Genomic DNA, 19,537 nt, shown 5'->3' with positions numbered 1-19,537 from the left:
TAATGTTCTACATAAAATTGCAACATGTGCAGCAGTAAGATAAAAGTAGCAATCACTAAAATGCTGTTGCAGAATTCTAAATAATAAAACAAAGCATCTTGGAAAAAAAGTAACTAGCTAATCTGATAGTTGGTTTCTCCATTCAGTACTGGTGTTCTCTGAAAGGGAATTCAGAATGTGAGAATTTGCTACATAACCTATTAAATTAGATTACAAATATCCTCCTAAGCACAGTGAGACATTATTGGTAGAACTTTATACTATTGAAAAGTGTGCAAAATTTAGGGACTCCCATTACAGTATTTTCCACTTCACCAGCATCTTCTCAAATTTCAGAAAGCAATAGGTACAAGGTACAATAGATATAAGGCATTCAAATAATGCCTTAAACTGGATAAGAGAGGAACTGACAATTTCCTTCTGTTCAAGAATGCCATTTTCAGTGTTTTCACATGTACAGGTCTTAGTTAAACTAAGTATGCTCTCTCACAATCACTAGTGTTTTCCATCCATCCATCCATCCATCCATCCATCCATCCATCCATCCATCCATCCATCCATCCATCCATCCATCCATCCATCCATCCATCCATCCATCCATCCCTTTAAAGTGCTTTTCCACCCTTACTTGGGAAGTGTGCAGACAGGTGGCTTTGATCGAATTATTTCCTTGTTGACAAGTTCTTTTTCCAAGTCTCCTCCAGCCAAACACCAGAGATAATAAACCTCTTCAACTGATCTTTCTGCTAGGTAATCATTATCTTCATCTGTTGGGAGAAATGACACAAAAATAAATTACAGCCTTTTAGGTAGTTTGTGGTTCTTTCTACACTCTAAACACATACTGCTGAAAAAAAAAAATAATTCTGCTTGAAAGAGCATAACCTTTATGTGAAGTTAGAGGAAAAGTGATCTTTCCTTTGCAAGTGCTCTTTAAGGAGACTTAAGGAAAGCAGTCATTAAAAAAGCAGATATTTCTGCAGTTTGCCATGAACTCCTCACATAAATAAATTGAGTGTGGACTTTTGTTTCCTGTGTGTTTTTAAACAAAACAAAACAGTGTTTTTTCCATACCACTAAGACTAATAATAAGAAACAAGTGATTCTGACTGTGTAGTTATAACCTCTCTCCCCTTCACATACAACACTCATTCTAACAAGGCAAAAAGTCTTTGTCTAGATTGATTTTCTAAACATCTCCAAGTACATAAGAAAAAAACTAATCAGGATTTAAGAGCCATAACATTTTCAACATACTGTGGTTTATAACTTTGAACTTTAATCTTTTAGTCCAGAATGTGACCTCTTTCATAAAGACTTTGCTTTCCAGTACTTTCAAAAATCATTTTATGTTACAATCTAAAAAAATTCAATTATCATTAGCAGAAAAAAATGACCTTCTACATACATGTGTCCAAATTCTGAAGGCAAAAGACAATACTGCTTTTGCAACATAGGCTTGAATACTAATGTTATTTTTTCCCCTGAATTTGAAACATTAAAAATTAAGATTTGACTCCTTTGGCTTGCAAATATCCCTGAAAACATGTTTGTCCATGTCTCCTTCCATTAAACAAGTCATTGCATTAATCTAGTGCTGTAACATTTAACATCTAGTGTCTGTCAATAATTTGTTGGAGAGAAAATGCAGCAACACTTTATTTTCCTTCCCCCTCCAATGACATTTATCCCACTACCTGCTTTTACCTTTACATAATTGACTTATGTCTTCAGGCAGTGTTAAATTGGCACACCTTGGAGAAGATGAGAACAGACCAGCAGGTTTGTGGAAGGGAGGATATAGTGGGGATACTTCACTGAACAAACTGTCATGTAGCAATTCCTCTGGAGTTGGCCTTAAATTAAGAGAAGAGGATAAAACAATTAGAGCAAAGTGCTCCCAAAAATGTAGCATTTTGGCAACAAAGGTCCCCAGTAATGAATATTTTAGCAAGTTATTGCTAATTATATTGGGTTTCAGAAATCTTAATAGCAAAAAATATCTATGAACATTTTCCAATTCATGCAGCACAACAAACTAGTCTGTCTACAGCCCAAATTCAGACCTCTAATTCTTCTCTTTTAATCGCTGAAAAGCACAAAACTGAGAATTTCTTATAGGGAGCCCAAATGTCAGTATTCCAAAGAAAGGTTCAGCAACAGTTCTTCTGATTTCACAGGAACCCACAGAGTTCACCAGGCCCTTGGACTGAACACTTGCCTCTTAGAAGGCTGGAACGTAAGGCATTTCTTCAGCAGAGCTGTGATATTTTCAGAAAGGTCCTGGAACATAAGAAAAATATGGAGGAGGTCTGTTTATTACTATCTTAATTCAGCAAGTCACTTGGCTCATACTTAGCTTTTAACATACAGGATATTCCTTTGAGGGCAATAAAATTTCACACCTACGCACATGAGGTTGGCCGTGTGAGACCAAAATTCTGGGGAAGCAATTCTTCTCACCTCCCAATCCTACATTTCATTTAGGGGAAAAAATCTGAAAAATGTGCAATGTATGCAGCCTTTTACTTATTTTTTAATTTAGATATTCTGTACCCTGCTGGAAACAATGCAGTTCCTGGCCACTTCCTTCTGCTAACAATCAGAACTCTTCCATATAATGTCCCAAAATACACAGACCCTAAGACTCAGTAATCATTTTCGTGGGTAAGGAAAAGTTGGAACTATATAAACCTTCACTATCAGAATCTGTAAAGTGGACCAGCTGGAGGACACAATTTCTGGAAGAAAAATGCTTTATCACCAAAACTTTAAAGAAAATTTATAGCTTATTAAACTACTCAGAGAGCATTAACATTTACTGAGACTGACAGCAATTTTAAGAAAGAATACTACAAGTGCTGGCTATTTGAAAGGATCTTAGATATGTAGTTATGACTTCAAAATTTTTCATCATACTGCAATACAGTAATTGACCAAATGAATTAAAAATAAATATGCAAAATACTATGCAGCAATAATAAAATATTCTGGGTAAGACAGCATGGAAGAACAAATAAGTTTCACAAACCTTAATAATATCAAGGCAACCGTGTTCTTCAGCCAATACAGTTACAATATCATCTACACAGCCTTTGGAAAACAAACAGAACAAGAAAAAGTTAATTATTAATAGAGTGATACCAATTAAAAAGAATATCAGATAAATGTCCACTCAAATAAAAAGCACTTAAGTTTGGCTTTTTACTGATGCTGCCACATCACTTGAAAGTGAATTATGAAAATCAGAAATGAAAATTATTATAACCTATGCAGACAGAAGCCTAGGGAAGTTAAGTAGCACATCTAATCCAGAGTGTCAGTCTCTGCCAAATAAAGTAAAACAGTCTTTCAACTTATAAATAAATAAATTAAAATAAACCCTTGGAACAACTTAGGGGTACCTACATGAAATTTGAAGTAATTTTTGCCTCTGTTGCTCCTTGCAGATAATACTAGCAGAATTTTAGAACTTTTTGTCACTACTTTATTGAACAAATAGTTCCCAAGTCAGGACATGAATGCTTTTCAGTGGATAAACCAACAACTTGAATTCAGACTGAAGTGTATGGAGATGCCTTAGGAAGCCTTGTTACCAAATCCCCAAAACAGTCAGAATTGCAGCACTCAAGCACTAGCTGCTGAATGAAAAAGATATTTCTCCTGAGAGCAATTAATTTTAACAGTATTGCTGTTTGCTCTGGATAATGATAACTTACTGTTAAGGCTTCAAATTGCAAACTCATGCCTTTCCTCTTCCCATGGTTTATATAGAAACACCACCAAAAATCAAGTTTTAAAATCTGCGAGGATAGTCCCACTTCCTGACTCATCTACATTAAGGCAAAACTCCACTTGTGCGGTGATGTCTTATAGTTTGAAGGTGAAACCAGAGACAAAAGACTCAATTCACTAAAACACTTCTCATCTCTCTTTATTTCTGTCTTCCTATTTGAGTCCTGCTTCTCCCTGCTTGGCCATTACTACACAGGCACTGTAGGGGACAGTTTCCTTCAGTGTCATCAATTCCTAACTCATTTCAGAGACCTCCTGCAACACAAACCAACAAATAACCATGGAAACAACCATCATTCTTGAGGATGTTTTCTTGTCTTAAATTTTTCTTTAACAGTTTGTCCTTACTCTAATATACTCCCAGCTTTTCCCAAGTTTTTTCCCTGGCATCCAGCTCCATACTTTCCCTAGAGAAGCAACACACTACAAATGCCTATTTAAATCTGTAAATGAAAGATGACAAAGGTAAAGTGCTTTAGGTCTGAGCATCATAAGCTTATTAGTCTATAAAGCTCTAATCATAGAGCTGCTTGGAATTTTGAAAAATTGATTTTGTGCTACTTACCTAACGTAAGTATAAACTTCAGTCTTTCTGCTATCTCCAAACTCTGAAATAATTTTCTCCCCTACAAAACAACAAAGTCAAATTACAATTGAATTTGACTACTACAATTGAATTTGACTACTACTACTACATTAAAATATTTAGATAACATTATATCCCATCTTTATACAAAACCAGTGAAATAAGCTTCTACATATGAATTTTAGACACATCAAAACTATATCTAAGAGCAAAAAACCTTATTTACCCCAGCTATGGCAGACACAGTTTCACATCATGATATAGCAAAAATGTACCATTGATAACTTCTCTTAAATGGAACTGCCTTGCAGTCAAATTCTTGTGGCTCCACAGGTAACTATCCTTCATGGTTAGCAGATATACCAAGCATTCTACATACCAAAATACATCTTATTCCTTCAAAAACCAGTACTGTCCAGGTAGGAATGCTAGCATATCCTGATATTTGGGCTTGGGTGATGGGCAGGGTGTCATTAACCCCATATTCAAGAGCAGTCAAGTTAATTAAACTATTCCCCCAGAGAATTTCAAGAGAATTATTCCCCCAGAGAAATTAAAGAGAATTATTCTTTTACATACCACACACAGCTCAAATAATATTATCCCAAGAGACCACAGATCTGATTTAGGGCCGGAAGGCAGAGGCTTCTCACACTGGGTGTGATCACTGGGTTTGCCTATTCCCTGTGCAATTACTTCAGGTGCCAGATATGATGGATACCTAGAAAGATGCAGCAACATTAGATACTATCCTTCTGTCCAAAAAGTGTGACTTCCCATTACACAATCAGAGTAATTTGGCATTCTGACAAACTGGAATACTGTCTATTTTATTCAGTCAAAATCTAAACATTGCAGCTTCATTCCAGTGTAGTGTTTACTACAGAAAAGGTCAAATCCCAATCACTAGCTCTGTTGTTTTGTCAAAGTAAACCTCAGCTTTCAAAGTGGTATATTTACATATCTTAGGGAAAACAGAGATTGAGTTTCAGCATTAGGATATTAAATAAATGTGTCCTAGCCTCATACTTTGGCATGGTGGCAGTAGGTTTCCACTGATAGTGTGTTCCCATCAAATAGCTTCTGAATTTGTAAAAAAGGTAACAAAAAGTGTTAAGGACATATATTACCTTCTACCAGATGATTTTAAAGTAATATTATCACTTTTATTTTTGTCAACACTTCAGTATAATACCTAAAAAGTATGCAATCATGTTTTGAAAGGAAACATCAGCTCAGTATTTAATTTGGAAACAACATGACACCTTAACAAACCAAAAAGTGACAAAAACCCCTCTGCAACAAAGCAGTCATTTTTAATACAGTATGATCACTTGAAAATAAATCATAAAATTACAAAGAGACATCATAAATAAATAATAAAATTATAAAGAAACCTTACATTGGTGGGCAACAGCGAAGCACTGCTTGTTCACTTTCCTAAATTTAAAATTAGGAATCCAAGTCATAGTGAAGTATTAGTATCTGAAGCCAACTGTAGGGAATAAAGACTGACTGAATAAAGGGAATTACAGAGTAAGGCTAACATGCTGGCATGGTACCCATTCTCTATTTTTCATTCATCTCACCTAGCCAGATGACAACCTCTTTAGTGATATTATCAGAAGCTTCTGTATAAGGGGTGATCTAAACATAATTTATTTCGTGAAAAATTAAGTCTCTGATTTATCTTTATTGTGTAGCTAAATCCTTACCCTATAGGAAAATCAACATCAACACCCTGAGCAGTCATGTGGTAGAGCCCAAATTTAGCCAACTTCACGTGTCCCTGCAAAGGGAAAAATAAATTATCAAGAGCAGCAGAATCCAACACTGGAAGAATCTGTGTTAAATTTAAAAAGTTAAAAACAAAATTTAAAAATAATTTCAAACTGTATTAGCTGTCAGAGGACAGAAACCTATAAAAAACACCTTCATACATTTCTGCTCATCTCTTATGCAGAAGTGCACGTCAAATTAAAGAGGTGTTTATTTGTAATGCTTTTACTTCTCAAGAGCATTGAGCAAATCACTTTGTTTGGAACACATCAAAACTTTTTAAGTTACAATATTATTTTCAGTAAATTAAAAAGGCTTAAATACTCCATTGAACATTTTTTCTGTTTCAAAACTGTTCAAAATCCTGTTTGACTCCTAGTACTCCCAAAAACATGACCAATATTCCCACAACTCTTCCATTTACCCAGCCTTCCTCCTGCAGATGTCCCATCAATTAATTCCCATCTTGCTCTCCTTAACAGTATCAATATGTTTTTTAAACAGTTTTTCCAGGTAATTTCTTTTTATTTGTGAAGACAGAAAGCTAACACCAAAACAACAAAAAATTAGGCATAGAAATTAAACTGAGGCCTTATTTCTGCTGAATATTGAATTACACTCAGCCAGCCTCCAGATGGTGCAACAGAGAAGGCTACATCAGGAAGCTTTCAAAGGGCAGGGAAGTGCTTAGAAGTTTCTTGTCTCACAGCCATCTTCTGTTCTTTTATTGATTTTAAGATACTCCTAAAATCCTAGACTACCTTTGCCTGTTAGAGCATTATTATGATTTTCATTTGTTTACAAGCATATAAAAATATATGTATTCCTTATTTTTGGTGTTGCTTATTTTTGTTCTCTCCTTTCTTTGCTTTCCAAGGGGAGGATCTAGTTATTCTAGCAAAACTGAGTAAAAAAGGATTGATAGAGGAGTTATGCAGATAGTTCAAACTCTTTAGCTGTTGGTTCTATGAAGAAACTGCTCTGAGGACAACAGCAGCTATTAATTTCTCTCAGCTTTTATGACCAGAAATTGTCTTCCTCTTGCCAGCTCAATAGTCTGTGGACAGAACTGACAGATACTTAAATTTGAATAATTTAGCATGAACAAAAAAATATCTTGGTATCTTAAAAGGCAAGTATCATATTATCATGGAACACAAGAAATATTAGTGACAGCTAATTAACCATAAGAAGTATTCTTCTATTTCTTCTATTCAAATAGCTAGGAAGGCCTTTTAAGTAATCACTGATGACAAATAGACTTAGATTATCACTTTGTGAAGGGAGAAAGAGTGGGGTTTGAGATAGAATAGAAAAATAAATTTGGCAATACATTTGAAACTTAGGAAATGGGGGGAGACTGTAGTTAAAAAAAAATAAACAAAACAACTTTCCAGATCTGCAATTTTTTTCCCCAGTGAAAGGATTGTGACTGTCCAGTCTCCATCTATGACACAGCAGAGCACTTGTTAGCAGCAAACAAACCCAGAGATTTATTCCTGTAGCTGTACCTTTCGGTCCAAAAGAATATTGCAAGGGGAGAGTGCTCGGTGGACCATTCCATGCTTGTTCATATATTGCAAACCTTCCAAAACCTCATATGCTATGCATAAGATCCTTGAAGAACTGAAATAAACAAACAAACAAACCAACAACATGTTATAGTGAATGCTTTCCTTTTTAATCTGTTAAAATGTAGTCCTCCACAGCTATTCCAAACAAAAGCGAGACATTTACAATTCCAGAACAGTTTCAGGGATCAGCATTGAATATGGTGGGGTATGTGCAGTGCTATACACACATCTCCTCAAAATCCCACAACTATGTTTCTTCATCCTGAACTGGTCCTTAGGAGTGTAGAAGATGCCAACAAAGTGTAAAATACTCTCTTCAACAGAAACTCACCTAATCAGGAAATAAAAATCCCAACCCTCCCCTATTTTTATTTGTTCTTCTTAAGTCTCCTACTGATATTCATAAAAAAATTCACATGAACAAAATATTTTCAAAACTCAGATAGTGACTAGAGTTTATTCAGAAGATGCAGAAAGGCCTAACTAGATTGTACCTATAGTCTTCAATCATCTCAAAATCTTAAACAAGAAAAGAAAAAAAGGCAGAAATCTGCATTTCAGCGCATTTTGTTTTACAGCCTTGGGAGTAACAACCTTACCACCTTTGAGAAACACCAAAGCTTGCCATGCAAAACATTTTGCCATAACTATGTATTTTGACAAAAGTTACCATTTCCCCCATAGACTGACAGCCTTAAAGAGGAGTTTCTGTGAATAACTGATCAGGAATTTGTGCAGATCACCATAACAGGTTTCCAAAGTGCACTCTAAATAAGAACAAAAGGCACAGATCTCATGTCACCTAGAGAGATTCCATTTAACTTTCTACTCTTCTCATTCTGTCCACTCCATCTCAGCCATTTCAGGACTTTTTGATAACTTTCCCTCTGCAGGCACTGGTTTACACAACATCCAGAAATCAAAGCATATTTACTTATAAAGACATAACTTTACATTCCAATTCTCTTTTCTTTTAATTCCTTGTTAAAGCATAACATACAACAGCATTCTGGAGGGTATTCACCAACTTCTCTTGCTCGCTAAAAACTTGTGCAACAGCAAAGTGAGGAGGAGTATTTATTTCAGACTGATGACTGTGACAAGCCAACTATCTGATGAAACACCAAAATTAATTTATTTATTCAACTTCATCAGTTGCTATTCATACCTGATGGAGTGACAAAAATTTGTTTTACAAGCCTAAATAGCTAGATATTGACAAAAGCCACATTACAACAAATTCTGGAACCAGTGCAACACAGAAATACTGAAAAAAGCCATGACTAAGTTACCCTGCATGTAGCTATTCTCCAAATCCTCCCCTTTTTCTTAGAAGAGCTCTGTACTAATTCACAATCTTTGTGAATATATACTTTTAAGGTAAGTTTTAAGCACAAATGGTATCTATTCTAACATATGTCCCTACTGCTGTATCTTAGGTCATAGTATTTGAAAGTGATTCTCGAGGTCTTTGCAATTTGATCAAAACCTCATGGCTAATAACCACAAAACCAAAACAAAACCCTGCAATAATCTAGCTCCTCCCTCCCTAGCCCCTCCCACCCACAAGTTAAATACACCACAGCATCAGACTCTATTAGCTGTGTACCTTTCCTCTCAGTCATTCTTGGGCAGAATTATGAATGCGGTAAAAAAAATTCCCTTACAAGTCTTCAGCTTTCTTGTATATTTTTTTGCCTTCAATGCAAGTACTAGTTATAATGGTGGCAAACAGAATCCCCTCTCTCATGTTCTGCTAAGTTTTGCAAAACAAGACACAAAAAATAAATGATGGAGTATTTATGTTTCCACTAAGGAAACAATTGCATGTAAATAATTAGTACATCATGAGGTATTCTAGCCTAAACATTGTTTCTCTGTGTTAAAAAAGTAAAAGTAAATATAGAATATTAGAAAAAAAAAAGCAGAATTATTAATAAAAGTGAAATCTGGTGGCTGTTTGCTGAAGGCAGGCAGTGTGCTCTGCTGGCACCAGGGGGCCTCAGCCACCCATTTATTCTCCATGTTCTCTTGCAATTCATTTACAAAACACCCCAGAACTCAAGCAAATACATGAAAATACTGCTTTGGGATTCTTTGCTTTTTAAGATAAACCCTTCATGCCATCACAATGATCAGGAACACAGAAGTGGTAACTATTTTTCAATGTGCTTTCAATGCTCAGTGCTTTTGCACTCTTGATGCCATCCTGCTGGGCAGAAGTGTTGAGCCAAGTACCTCCCATTGGTCCTTCAGCAGAGAGAGAATTCTGTATACCAAGCTCTGCACTGTGCTGCTGCAGCTTGTGTAGCTCTTATTTATTAGGGAAAATGCACTGTGTGGTTACAACCCATGAGATTTGCATTTAACTCCAAAGGGCCCAACAACTACACTTACTGCCCTTATTAAGGCCAAGAGATTTGTCTCCTTTAAATTCCCCAAGGCCAAGTTCAGCAGATGTCCCCAGCCTCGCTGGAGATCACTACAAAGGCTGTCCCTTGCCTCAGTGGGTCTCAGCTCTGTCCCAGTTTCTACAGCCACTGTGAGCACTGCAAGCATTGCATCAGCCTTCAGCAAATGCAGAAGGTACATTCAAAAGCCACTTCCAGGCTGCAGTGTAACTTGACTTTTTAAAAGCTCCTGTAAACAGAAAAAGAAAATGAGGAGGAAACTTAGAAAAATCCAGTGTTGGTAGGAAGCTCTGAGCAGATTCAGAAACTTTTTTGCCAATTAGCTGCCAGTCTGTTTTTCAATGGACTAGTTACTGCTGAACTACAATAAATGTAGCCCTGATTAACTACTGGGCCTCTTGATCTGCAGAGGTATCAGCACCCTCCTTTAGCAGGAGGTGGAGAAAAAAAAACCCAACAGAAAAAGCACTAGAAACAACACAGGAGATGAAGTGGCCAAATATAAGTGTGGCAGGTTTGACACCAATCACACCATGCACCTTAGAAGGGCCATAATGGCATCTGTGTGGCATGGAGCAGCCTCTTCATCTCAGCAGCTGATGATTGTGGTTGTGACTTCATATTACAGTAAAACAAATCACTCTCCTGCTTAAGGCAATACTCTAGGATGCAGCAAGTAAAAGCAAAAGTGTGAGATGCACTGGAGCTGCCTAGCTCTTCCAAAAAGACTTGTTTTAAGGCTATTTTCCTCTCCACCAGCAAGAAAAGAAACAGAAATTTCTTTGCAAAAGGAACACATGTTCAAGAAGCTGTCTGCATTTTAATACTCAGTCTGGATACCGAAAAATCTATTCAGCTGTAGTCTAGTTAGCTAGGCCTCTGAACAGGGGTTCTCTTCAACAGAAAGGATTGCACACAGGTATAAAATCAAGCTGGTTAAATTTAATGGTTTTCTTGGTTTGGAGAAGAACCAGCCATGAAAAGAGGTCATTTTGTGTTCCTTCATATTAGAAATCATGAATTAAAAGACTGTAAGGATTAAAACCAATACTAGCTTTGGGGCACATAACTTGAATGCATAGAAAGGAAGCACTAAACAGAACTGTATTGCCCTCTCAGATCCATCCTGTAAGTAGGACAAGGAAAAAAAGATCCCTACAAGTTGATATGAGCAAGTTCAGCCACCAGTACAAAACCCAGCATGGTTAAGAGAGGCATGTGCATGGCATTTGTGGGTGGAGAGAGAAGGGAAGTCAACTTAAAAACCCACAAAAAGGAGGATTGTTTTATTACCTCCAGAACTTGTCAGACCAAAAGCTATACCAGACAAATGACTAATTTCCACACTGTAATAGTACACAGGTGGCTGCATTGTGCCTTCACAAAAAATATGAACTTTTCCACTTAACAGCCAGCCTGATCTCCAGTCTATTGAATTCCTACTGTTAAGGACACAAAAACATTTTCTGGAAGTTTATTCAGGAATAATAAACCTAACCTGTCAGGAAACAGATGGTTTAGTAGAGTTTCAATCTCTTGTGGTTCTGCAAACCCACTGATGAAATCATCTGATTGCTTAGGAGACTGTTGTCACTTTTTGGATTCAGACAGGTTGGGAGGGGAAGAAAAGGTTCTTAGTACACCCACTACACTCTCTGATCCAAACAAAAACAGCTTCTGGGCCAGGGTGAAAGGGAAAGTACTAGAAGAAGTTGGCATACCCAGAGTGTTACCTTTTTCAAAAGGATCAGATTTTAGCAGAGAAAGTGAGAAAGATGGATTATCAGGAACCAAGGGAAGACAATAAGCCCTGAAAACAATCAGAGGATTGGAGAGCGAAGAGTGAGCATACTCAGCCAGTAGAGACCCAGCAGTACCTGGGAAAAAACAACTGAGCAGAACTGCCCAAGCCATACATCAACATAAACACAAGAACAAACAAAAGAATTGCTTTGTTTAGAAACCAAAAGCTTTATGACAAAAATGTGGTATGCTGAATTCCTGCTAAAATAACCCCAACAATATTACCTATATATTATTCAGTTTAAGTGGCTATTTTTAAACTTATAGCTTGTGATTAATGGGAGTGGTAATGCAGCTGCTTGTAGAAGTGGGAACTGGACTCCAAGATAGGCTACTCTAGGAACAAACAATTTATTGCAACTAATTATTTCCATTTTAGACAAAATAACTGGTCTTCCAAATCCTAAAAATAGTCCTATTAGCTCAGACCAAAAATTATTTCAGACTGCTATACTTTCTCCAAAAAAAACAAAAAGGCAGGCAGATGCCTAGGAGAAAGGGAATACAGAGCACGCACATATGAAATTTTCTTTGATATTTTCCTGGCTTCCAGCTTCCTCTAATCCAAGATTTCTTCTGGGTGAAAGAAAAGTTTGCCTCCTAAGCATCACGTCTGGTAATATCATCTACTAGATCCTGTGGCATTCCACAGCCATCAAGAATTCTGTGGGTAAAATCTCCTTGCTGTTTTATCATTGCTCAACTCTGGAGCAGGAAAAGCAATTGTGGAAAAATGCATTTGACAGCCAGCAGCATGGTAGTTGCTGCACACACCACAGACTGCTGAAGGGAAAATAAAAACTGCTTCATGCATGACATATTGAATACTGAAGAACAAGAGGACTGCAGATCACACAGTTGGAGATCAGAGATGGGTGGGGTCAGGAGGCTTGACTTATTAAACTGTCTGACTGAAAGAATTCCAACATGAGAAAAGAAACAATGAAGAGATGAATTTCCAGCATTCATGTCAATATCATGGAAGTTACAGGTTCACACAAGTTTCTTTCCCTCCAGTTTAAAGGAAAATCAATGCCAATCCACACACAAATTCATTCCATTATCTTTAAGAGAAGTGCATTTATGCGTTAATTGGAAATACATCTTCTCCATCTTTTTTCAGTGCTACAGTAAAATAGTTTAATATGAAAAGAGTAATTGGGTATCTCAAAAGAGCTTCCTGCCTTCTTACTGTGCCCTGTCCTACCTTCTAGACTACATCACCTCCCCTTTTGATGCAGAGGCAGCTTATTACAGTGTAGATAATCAGTACATAGTAATTGTGGTGGTTTTGCAATAATTAATTTTTGGTGAAGAATATGGGCATCAGTCCCACTACCTCTCATAGGTGCACTGGCATCTGGCCAGTGTCAACCCATCACATTTATGTACCTGTACAGCAGGACAGGAGCAAAAATAGCAGGCTGGAGCAAAATGAAGGCAGGAGCAAAATCTTGAGGAAAGGAGAAAAAATTCTGGCTGTTTCAAATATATGTGTGGTATTTTTAACTGGTTATGGCCAGCTGTAATTTATGCTGGCCATAAATTTATAATTTCCTTTTATGCTTTTTTATCAGTCAACACAGAGCTTCCAATCCAGTCTTTAGAAGGAAGAAAGCTGTGCCTGGAAAGTACATTCAGTACTTAATAGATATTTTGAATAAGAATGTTTCATCAAGTGAAGTGAACAGAGGCCCTACCAGAACCTGAAAGCAGGACTGGTATCAGAAGGCAAGCCTCCTCCTCATCTACTTAACTGCACAGAGTCCTGTAATTTTGTAGGTACTGGAGATGTGTATGTGGATTAGCACTAAGTCATGTTTATTCAGTGCAGTGGCAATTTAAGGAAAGAGGAAATCGATAACAAAAACTGGAACCATGTCCTGGTTTGCTGATGATACCATGTTTCTGAGTTTCTCTTTCCTCAGACTTACAGTTCACAAGTACATACACTGCAATGCAGGCTTAAATAAGTCCTTTATTAAATCTGTGCACCTTGTTCTAACATTGTCACATTCCTGTAAAAAGTACACTCTAAAGGAAGAGAACCTCAACAAGCAGGAGTCTTAAGAAGCTTTTAGCAGTGATAGACAGGAGTGAAAACATGGGTTCCTCTCCCAAAGCAGAGTGTCAGACAGGGTCTGCCCTGAGGAAGCACACCAGAGCAACACAAACCAGCAATGTCATCAATCACCATCCCTGAACTTGTGAAACTAATACACATTTGGAATCCAGGAAGGAGATTCATCACAAAAAATTGCGTCTGTTCAAAGTGAAAGGGAACCAGGTTGTGAACAGATGTAATGTTTCTGAACTCATAAAAGTGACAATATTTCAATACAAGCAAAACTATAAAACAAAGAAAATGACATTTGCAGTTAGTTCCATTACTGCCAACAATGTGGATAGACTGGTTAGAAGTGGTGTGGCCAAATGGTTCAGCAAAGGATAAAGTTTGGGTATAATCCCAGCTGAGACAATCACTATGTTGACCTCAAGAAAGCCATCTGACCTCCTTATTCCTCAATCAACCAGCTGGAAAACTGGATAAAAAGCAGAACTGGGTTGAAAACCAGATGTGCAGATAAATTGGGTCTTCCTGGGTAAATAAATTACAAAATACCCTATACAGAACATAAAGAGTTTGATGCAGGTGGGAATGGTTTATTTAGCACTTTATTATGTGTTTGATTAAAAAATGGCACTAGGGACCAAGATTGTAAACACTGCCAATTTACTTGGAAATGCATTCAACATTACCAGAATGAAATGAACTGGAAAGGAATGCAACAAACAGAGAATAAGACACACACACAAAAAAAGAATTTTATAGACAGAGTCCTCAGAAGTCTCTAACTCATTCACAAGGTTATTTCACACAGGATATCTTCAACAAGTTCATCGCTCACCTGAGGAAACTCAGAAAGCCCTTTCAATCCTTTTGTAAAGTTCTAAGCTGCAAGCCTGGCTTTAAAAGCAGCACAGATGATGTTACACTTTTATGATGGTCTCAACTTGTAACGTATGATAAAAGTCCGTGAAACAACAGATGAAGGCACAGATAAAGAACAATTTTATATACAATTTTATATGCTCTTTATATAAAGTTGAATACAACAATTGAATACAACAATTTTGTCAGACTGGTGATTTTTCAGATCATTATCACTTTGAATGCTTTAAGCCATAAACCAAAAATTTTCAAACACTGCACCTTAATTCCTTTTGTACATCCAGCATTCATCCCCAAAAAATGGAGAGCAAATGAAAAAAGTAGTTTTGAAAAGTAGGTACACCTTCTAAAACCATATTTTAATGAAACTTCTAGTGCCATCCTGTTTAACCAACAGAACAGGAAAGACAATCCACATTCCTAGTTTTGATCTTGCTCCTGATTAACTTCTAAAAAGTATTTTTTGCATCTTAGCCTCAGCTGGCTCATATGTAAAACATGCAATAGTGATACTTTACACTGGACCAAAAAATGCGATGAAATAAATTATTTCAATCACTAGATACAAAAATTAGGTAAAGTACCTCTGATTTAAAACCCGATCAGACTCCGCATTCTTACCACTGACTGTACACTCTGAGTAACATAATAGAACTAGGTCACAATAAAAGAACAAGACCTAAGAGGGAGGAAAAAACAAGACAATGAACTCAAAATATACAACAAAGAAGTAGTTTCAATAGCATTATATACACGTACCATATGTCACAAGGCCAAAATTTTATTGAAGGAAACAACACATCTCACATTCTCCTCTCCTTCTCCAAAAGGAGTGATGTCATAAAAAGTAGTAGACTTAAGAACAACTGAAGTCAGATCTCCAAAAAGCTTTTGCTATCTTTTGGACTCCTCTGAACAAATGCATGCACCTTTAAAAAGCCACACATTGTGATTGATACTCCATCAATTCTCCGTGCTGCAACTGAGGGCAGGGTATTGATCTGACATTTTATGATCATAGGAGTGCTTTCTCCCATTTGGGGTTATAATGTACAACTCAGTACAACTGCATATTTTATTTTATTTTTAAGGAAGACCCATATCTATGGCATAGAGAATAGTTTTACTTAACAGACAGCCATATCGACTGTCTCCTCCACACTGCAAGGGAAGTGATGGGTCCCTAACCTCATCATACAAGGAGATAGATTCCCTCATTCTTACTGTGGTGCCCTAGGTGGATCAGAAAAACCTGATCAATGAAAAATTTTAAAAGAAAAGCTGAAAATGAAGGGTAATTATTGATGCAGTTAACATTGTTGCAGCTGTGTGGCAGTATAAACTGAACTGACAGCTCTAGAAATCATGACTAGCTATCAATAAACAGTGCTCTCCTTGCAGTCAGACAAGATTGGCTTTTTAAAATTAATTTCTGTTGGCATGTCTATGAGAGGATTAAGTATTATTAACAAGCCACTTCTCCCCCATTTAAAAAATTTTCAACAGAACTTTTAAAGCTATGATCAAATCTCGCAGCACTGTATAGCTCTTCTGAAGCCAGGCACTCTATGTAAATTATATGCTGCAACAGTGTTACTTTAACAAATAACTTGGGCATAACATATTTAAAGAAAAAAATCTAAATATCTAAGGTCAAAAGCCTACCTAGGTATGTTTTAGTGTTTAGCTCAAAAAATCTGGATCCCTGTATCAATGGTATAGACATTGTTAAAAAGTGAAACAGAACGGGAAGTTTCAAGAAGAACAGCCTGCAAATTCAAGTGATCAAAGAGACTTTACAGCTAGGCCAATAAGCAGTGGTGCTGTTAGGAATTTCACAGCTAACAACTGATCTTGCAAAAGCTGCTAGGAAGTACATCACTTTGATCTATAAACCAGTACACATCATCACAAGAGGCAGGAAACACCTATCCGGAGAGGTAACCATAAACTTACGTGTAGACAAAGCAGATGCCTGTGACTATAAGTTAGGAATTTATCAATCACCATACAATTAATACTAAATTCTCTTCAAAGTGACAAGAGAAATGTGATCACCAAAGGGGGAAATAGGGAGGGCTGCTGTTGCATGTAGGAGGAAACCACACACCAAAATTTGTGAGACTAAAGGGCAAGAGAAGCAGAACCAACTGTAAACATGCAGGACATACTCCCAAGTACATAGGAAGGATGACTAGCAAAACCAAAAATAAGCACTACTGGAAGTACAGGAAATCAGACTTTGCAGGGGCTGGACAGTGCTGATTACATAAAAATATTGGGCATTAGATAACAGTAGAAGGAAGACCAGTTCATGCTTTGCTTGAAGAGCTCTCAAGCTTCACCACCTCGACTTTTAAGAACCACCAAGGGCCACAGCTGCCACTGTTGACTGCACAGCACCAGTCCCATGGTACTGGATACTCACAGCTAATTTACAGTAAGTATCAGTTCTGTGTACAGAGTGATGAGTAACAATATGCACGAGCCAACCTTTAGTAAGATGTATATTGCTAATGAATGAATAAATGAAACCTTTAAACTACCCTGATCTGCCAGCCTTCTAAACACTCCCATCACAACAGCTCCAATGCCCTGGTACCTATTTAGTTACACACCCAAGAAGAGAATATCCATATGCACAGAAGAAACAAATCTCAAACCACAATGACGTTAGAGATGTTTGCAAGCATATCAATGCATCTAAATAAACCAGCTGTCTGATCCCTAATCAGAGACAAATGTTCCCTTGAAGACATTGCTCAGTAGTCCAAAAGCAAGAACTTGCATTTAAGAAAATAAAGTCCCTTTCTAGAAGGATGCACTATAAAGCAAGTCTAACAAGTGCTCACTCTTCCTTTTTTTTTTCTTTCTAGAAGCAGGATGAAGTGTCAAACACTGCATTTTGTTAAAATAACCATATACTAACCACATCTTGTTCTCACAGTCTACAGCAATTTTGATGCTAAATACAACTATCATAAATCAACATTCGAATTAATAATGTGCTTTAAATCCCCTAAGATTTGCACAGTACAACTTTGACATTTGGGTTTTCAGCCATTAGCTCATAAGTACTAATTTGCTCATTAATGCAGAATGGAATTTTTACATGACCCCTACACAATTCATTGCAGAAATATCTTGCAGGATGAAGCTACCCTCCTGCTGAGGATGGTGTTTTTTCTGTTGGAAACTCAACATTCTCTTTCACTAGAAACTGTAGACTCAAAACCTCTCCAGTACTTTTGTTCTTAATTAACTTAGCATAACTCATCCTCTGTTTAAGATCTTTAATACTGCTTTTAGCACGGAAATCTGCATGAAGTGTCTACAAGAACTAAAGAAAAAGCACAGCTGAACAAAAGGTTCAAATAATCATACACTTTTTTCCCCATGCACAGACTTTATATTGTCATGGTCTAAGCCCAGCTAGAAATTAAGCACCATGCAGCCACTCACTCAACCTCCCTCTCTTCCTCTCACCTCAGTGGATTGGGAAGAAGAATCAAATTCAAACTTGTAGGTTGAAATTAGTGGCATAATTGACAATAAAGCAGAAAACAATAATAATGGTAAATGATAATAACATTGGTAATGAAATGGGAAAAACCAGTGATGCACAGTGCAATTGCTCACCAGCCACTGAGCAATGCCAGGCCCGCTTCCCAGACCCAGGCTGGCCTCCCTTGCAGGTAACTCCCCCAGCTGATGCTGCCCATGACGTGGTGTGGAACATCCCACTGCTCAGTTTGGGTCACCTCTCCCAGCTCTGCTCCCTCCCAGCTTCTTCTGTGTACCTGCTCACTGACAGAGCATGAGCCAAGGAAAATGTCCTTGACTCAGGATAAACACAACTTAGCAAAAACCCAAAACATCAGTGTTACCAACACCATTCTCGTTCCAAATCCTAAACATGTACTGAACAGCTACTGAAAGGAAATTAAATCTACCCTAGTTGAAATCAGGACAGTTACATACAGGTATAATACACATTTTAATAGCAAGAGGCAGACACAACCAATCTCAAAGAGTAGGATTCTTCACTTTTTTTTCCCCCCAGGAAGACAAGATAAAAAATAAGCATGCACTCACTGTTATGTTTCACATATAAGGAGGAAACACTTATGTGTTCTGAAATGTCCTTGTGTTGCCATCAAACAGTGCAGCCAAATATGCAAGCAATTTGGTTCCATTCCTAAAAAGATCACTCAAACAAGATATCTCAAGCAACAATGTTCACCTCTAATGCCTCATGCAACCTGCACCCCTTTTCCATTCCAAACAATTGTTTTCTTGTGAGAGTAAAGGCAATCACAGGAGACAACCTATGCTAAAAGGAATGCTACAGGAAGATTGGCAGTCTAAAAATTGCAGAAATAAACCAGTGCTTCTACATGAAGAAAAGCATAATTGGAAAATATATAAACAATTCCAGACTAGCAGATAATCTTTCATCACACCTATGCAAGTAAAGCATTATCAAGAAAGTAAAGAAAAGGCTATGGACACTAAATGTCCAAACTATAGAACCTCACACATGCTTAGGGGAAAAAAACCCTTTAAGTTTGTTTAATAATGCTACTTAATTTTACTATTACATAATTTATCCTTGTCAAATTCAGCCTTATTGTGA

The 19,537-nt window shown here is 37.1% G+C and overlaps 1 protein-coding gene across 1 annotated transcript in view; it reads right to left on the bottom strand.

The window, feature by feature from the left end:
* TBCK (TBC1 domain containing kinase) overlaps nt 1-19,537 on the bottom strand; it is an 88,479-nt gene that overhangs the window by 59,071 nt on the left and 9,871 nt on the right. Inside the window, exons 5-12 of the mRNA XM_054632835.2 lie at nt 7,672-7,786; nt 6,097-6,170; nt 4,961-5,102; nt 4,361-4,421; nt 3,032-3,093; nt 2,222-2,283; nt 1,708-1,856; nt 629-767 (exon numbers count right to left, since the gene is read on the bottom strand). Coding sequence (XP_054488810.2) covers nt 629-767; nt 1,708-1,856; nt 2,222-2,283; nt 3,032-3,093; nt 4,361-4,421; nt 4,961-5,102; nt 6,097-6,170; nt 7,672-7,786 — 804 coding nt within the window. The remainder of the gene's footprint in view (nt 1-628; nt 768-1,707; nt 1,857-2,221; nt 2,284-3,031; nt 3,094-4,360; nt 4,422-4,960; nt 5,103-6,096; nt 6,171-7,671; nt 7,787-19,537) is intronic.

This window comes from Agelaius phoeniceus, chromosome 4 (assembly GCF_051311805.1).
Source record: "Agelaius phoeniceus isolate bAgePho1 chromosome 4, bAgePho1.hap1, whole genome shotgun sequence".
NCBI lineage: Eukaryota > Metazoa > Chordata > Aves > Passeriformes > Icteridae > Agelaius > Agelaius phoeniceus.
Note: the sequence above shows the minus strand (reverse complement) of the source record. Positions and strands in the feature narration are given on the sequence as shown.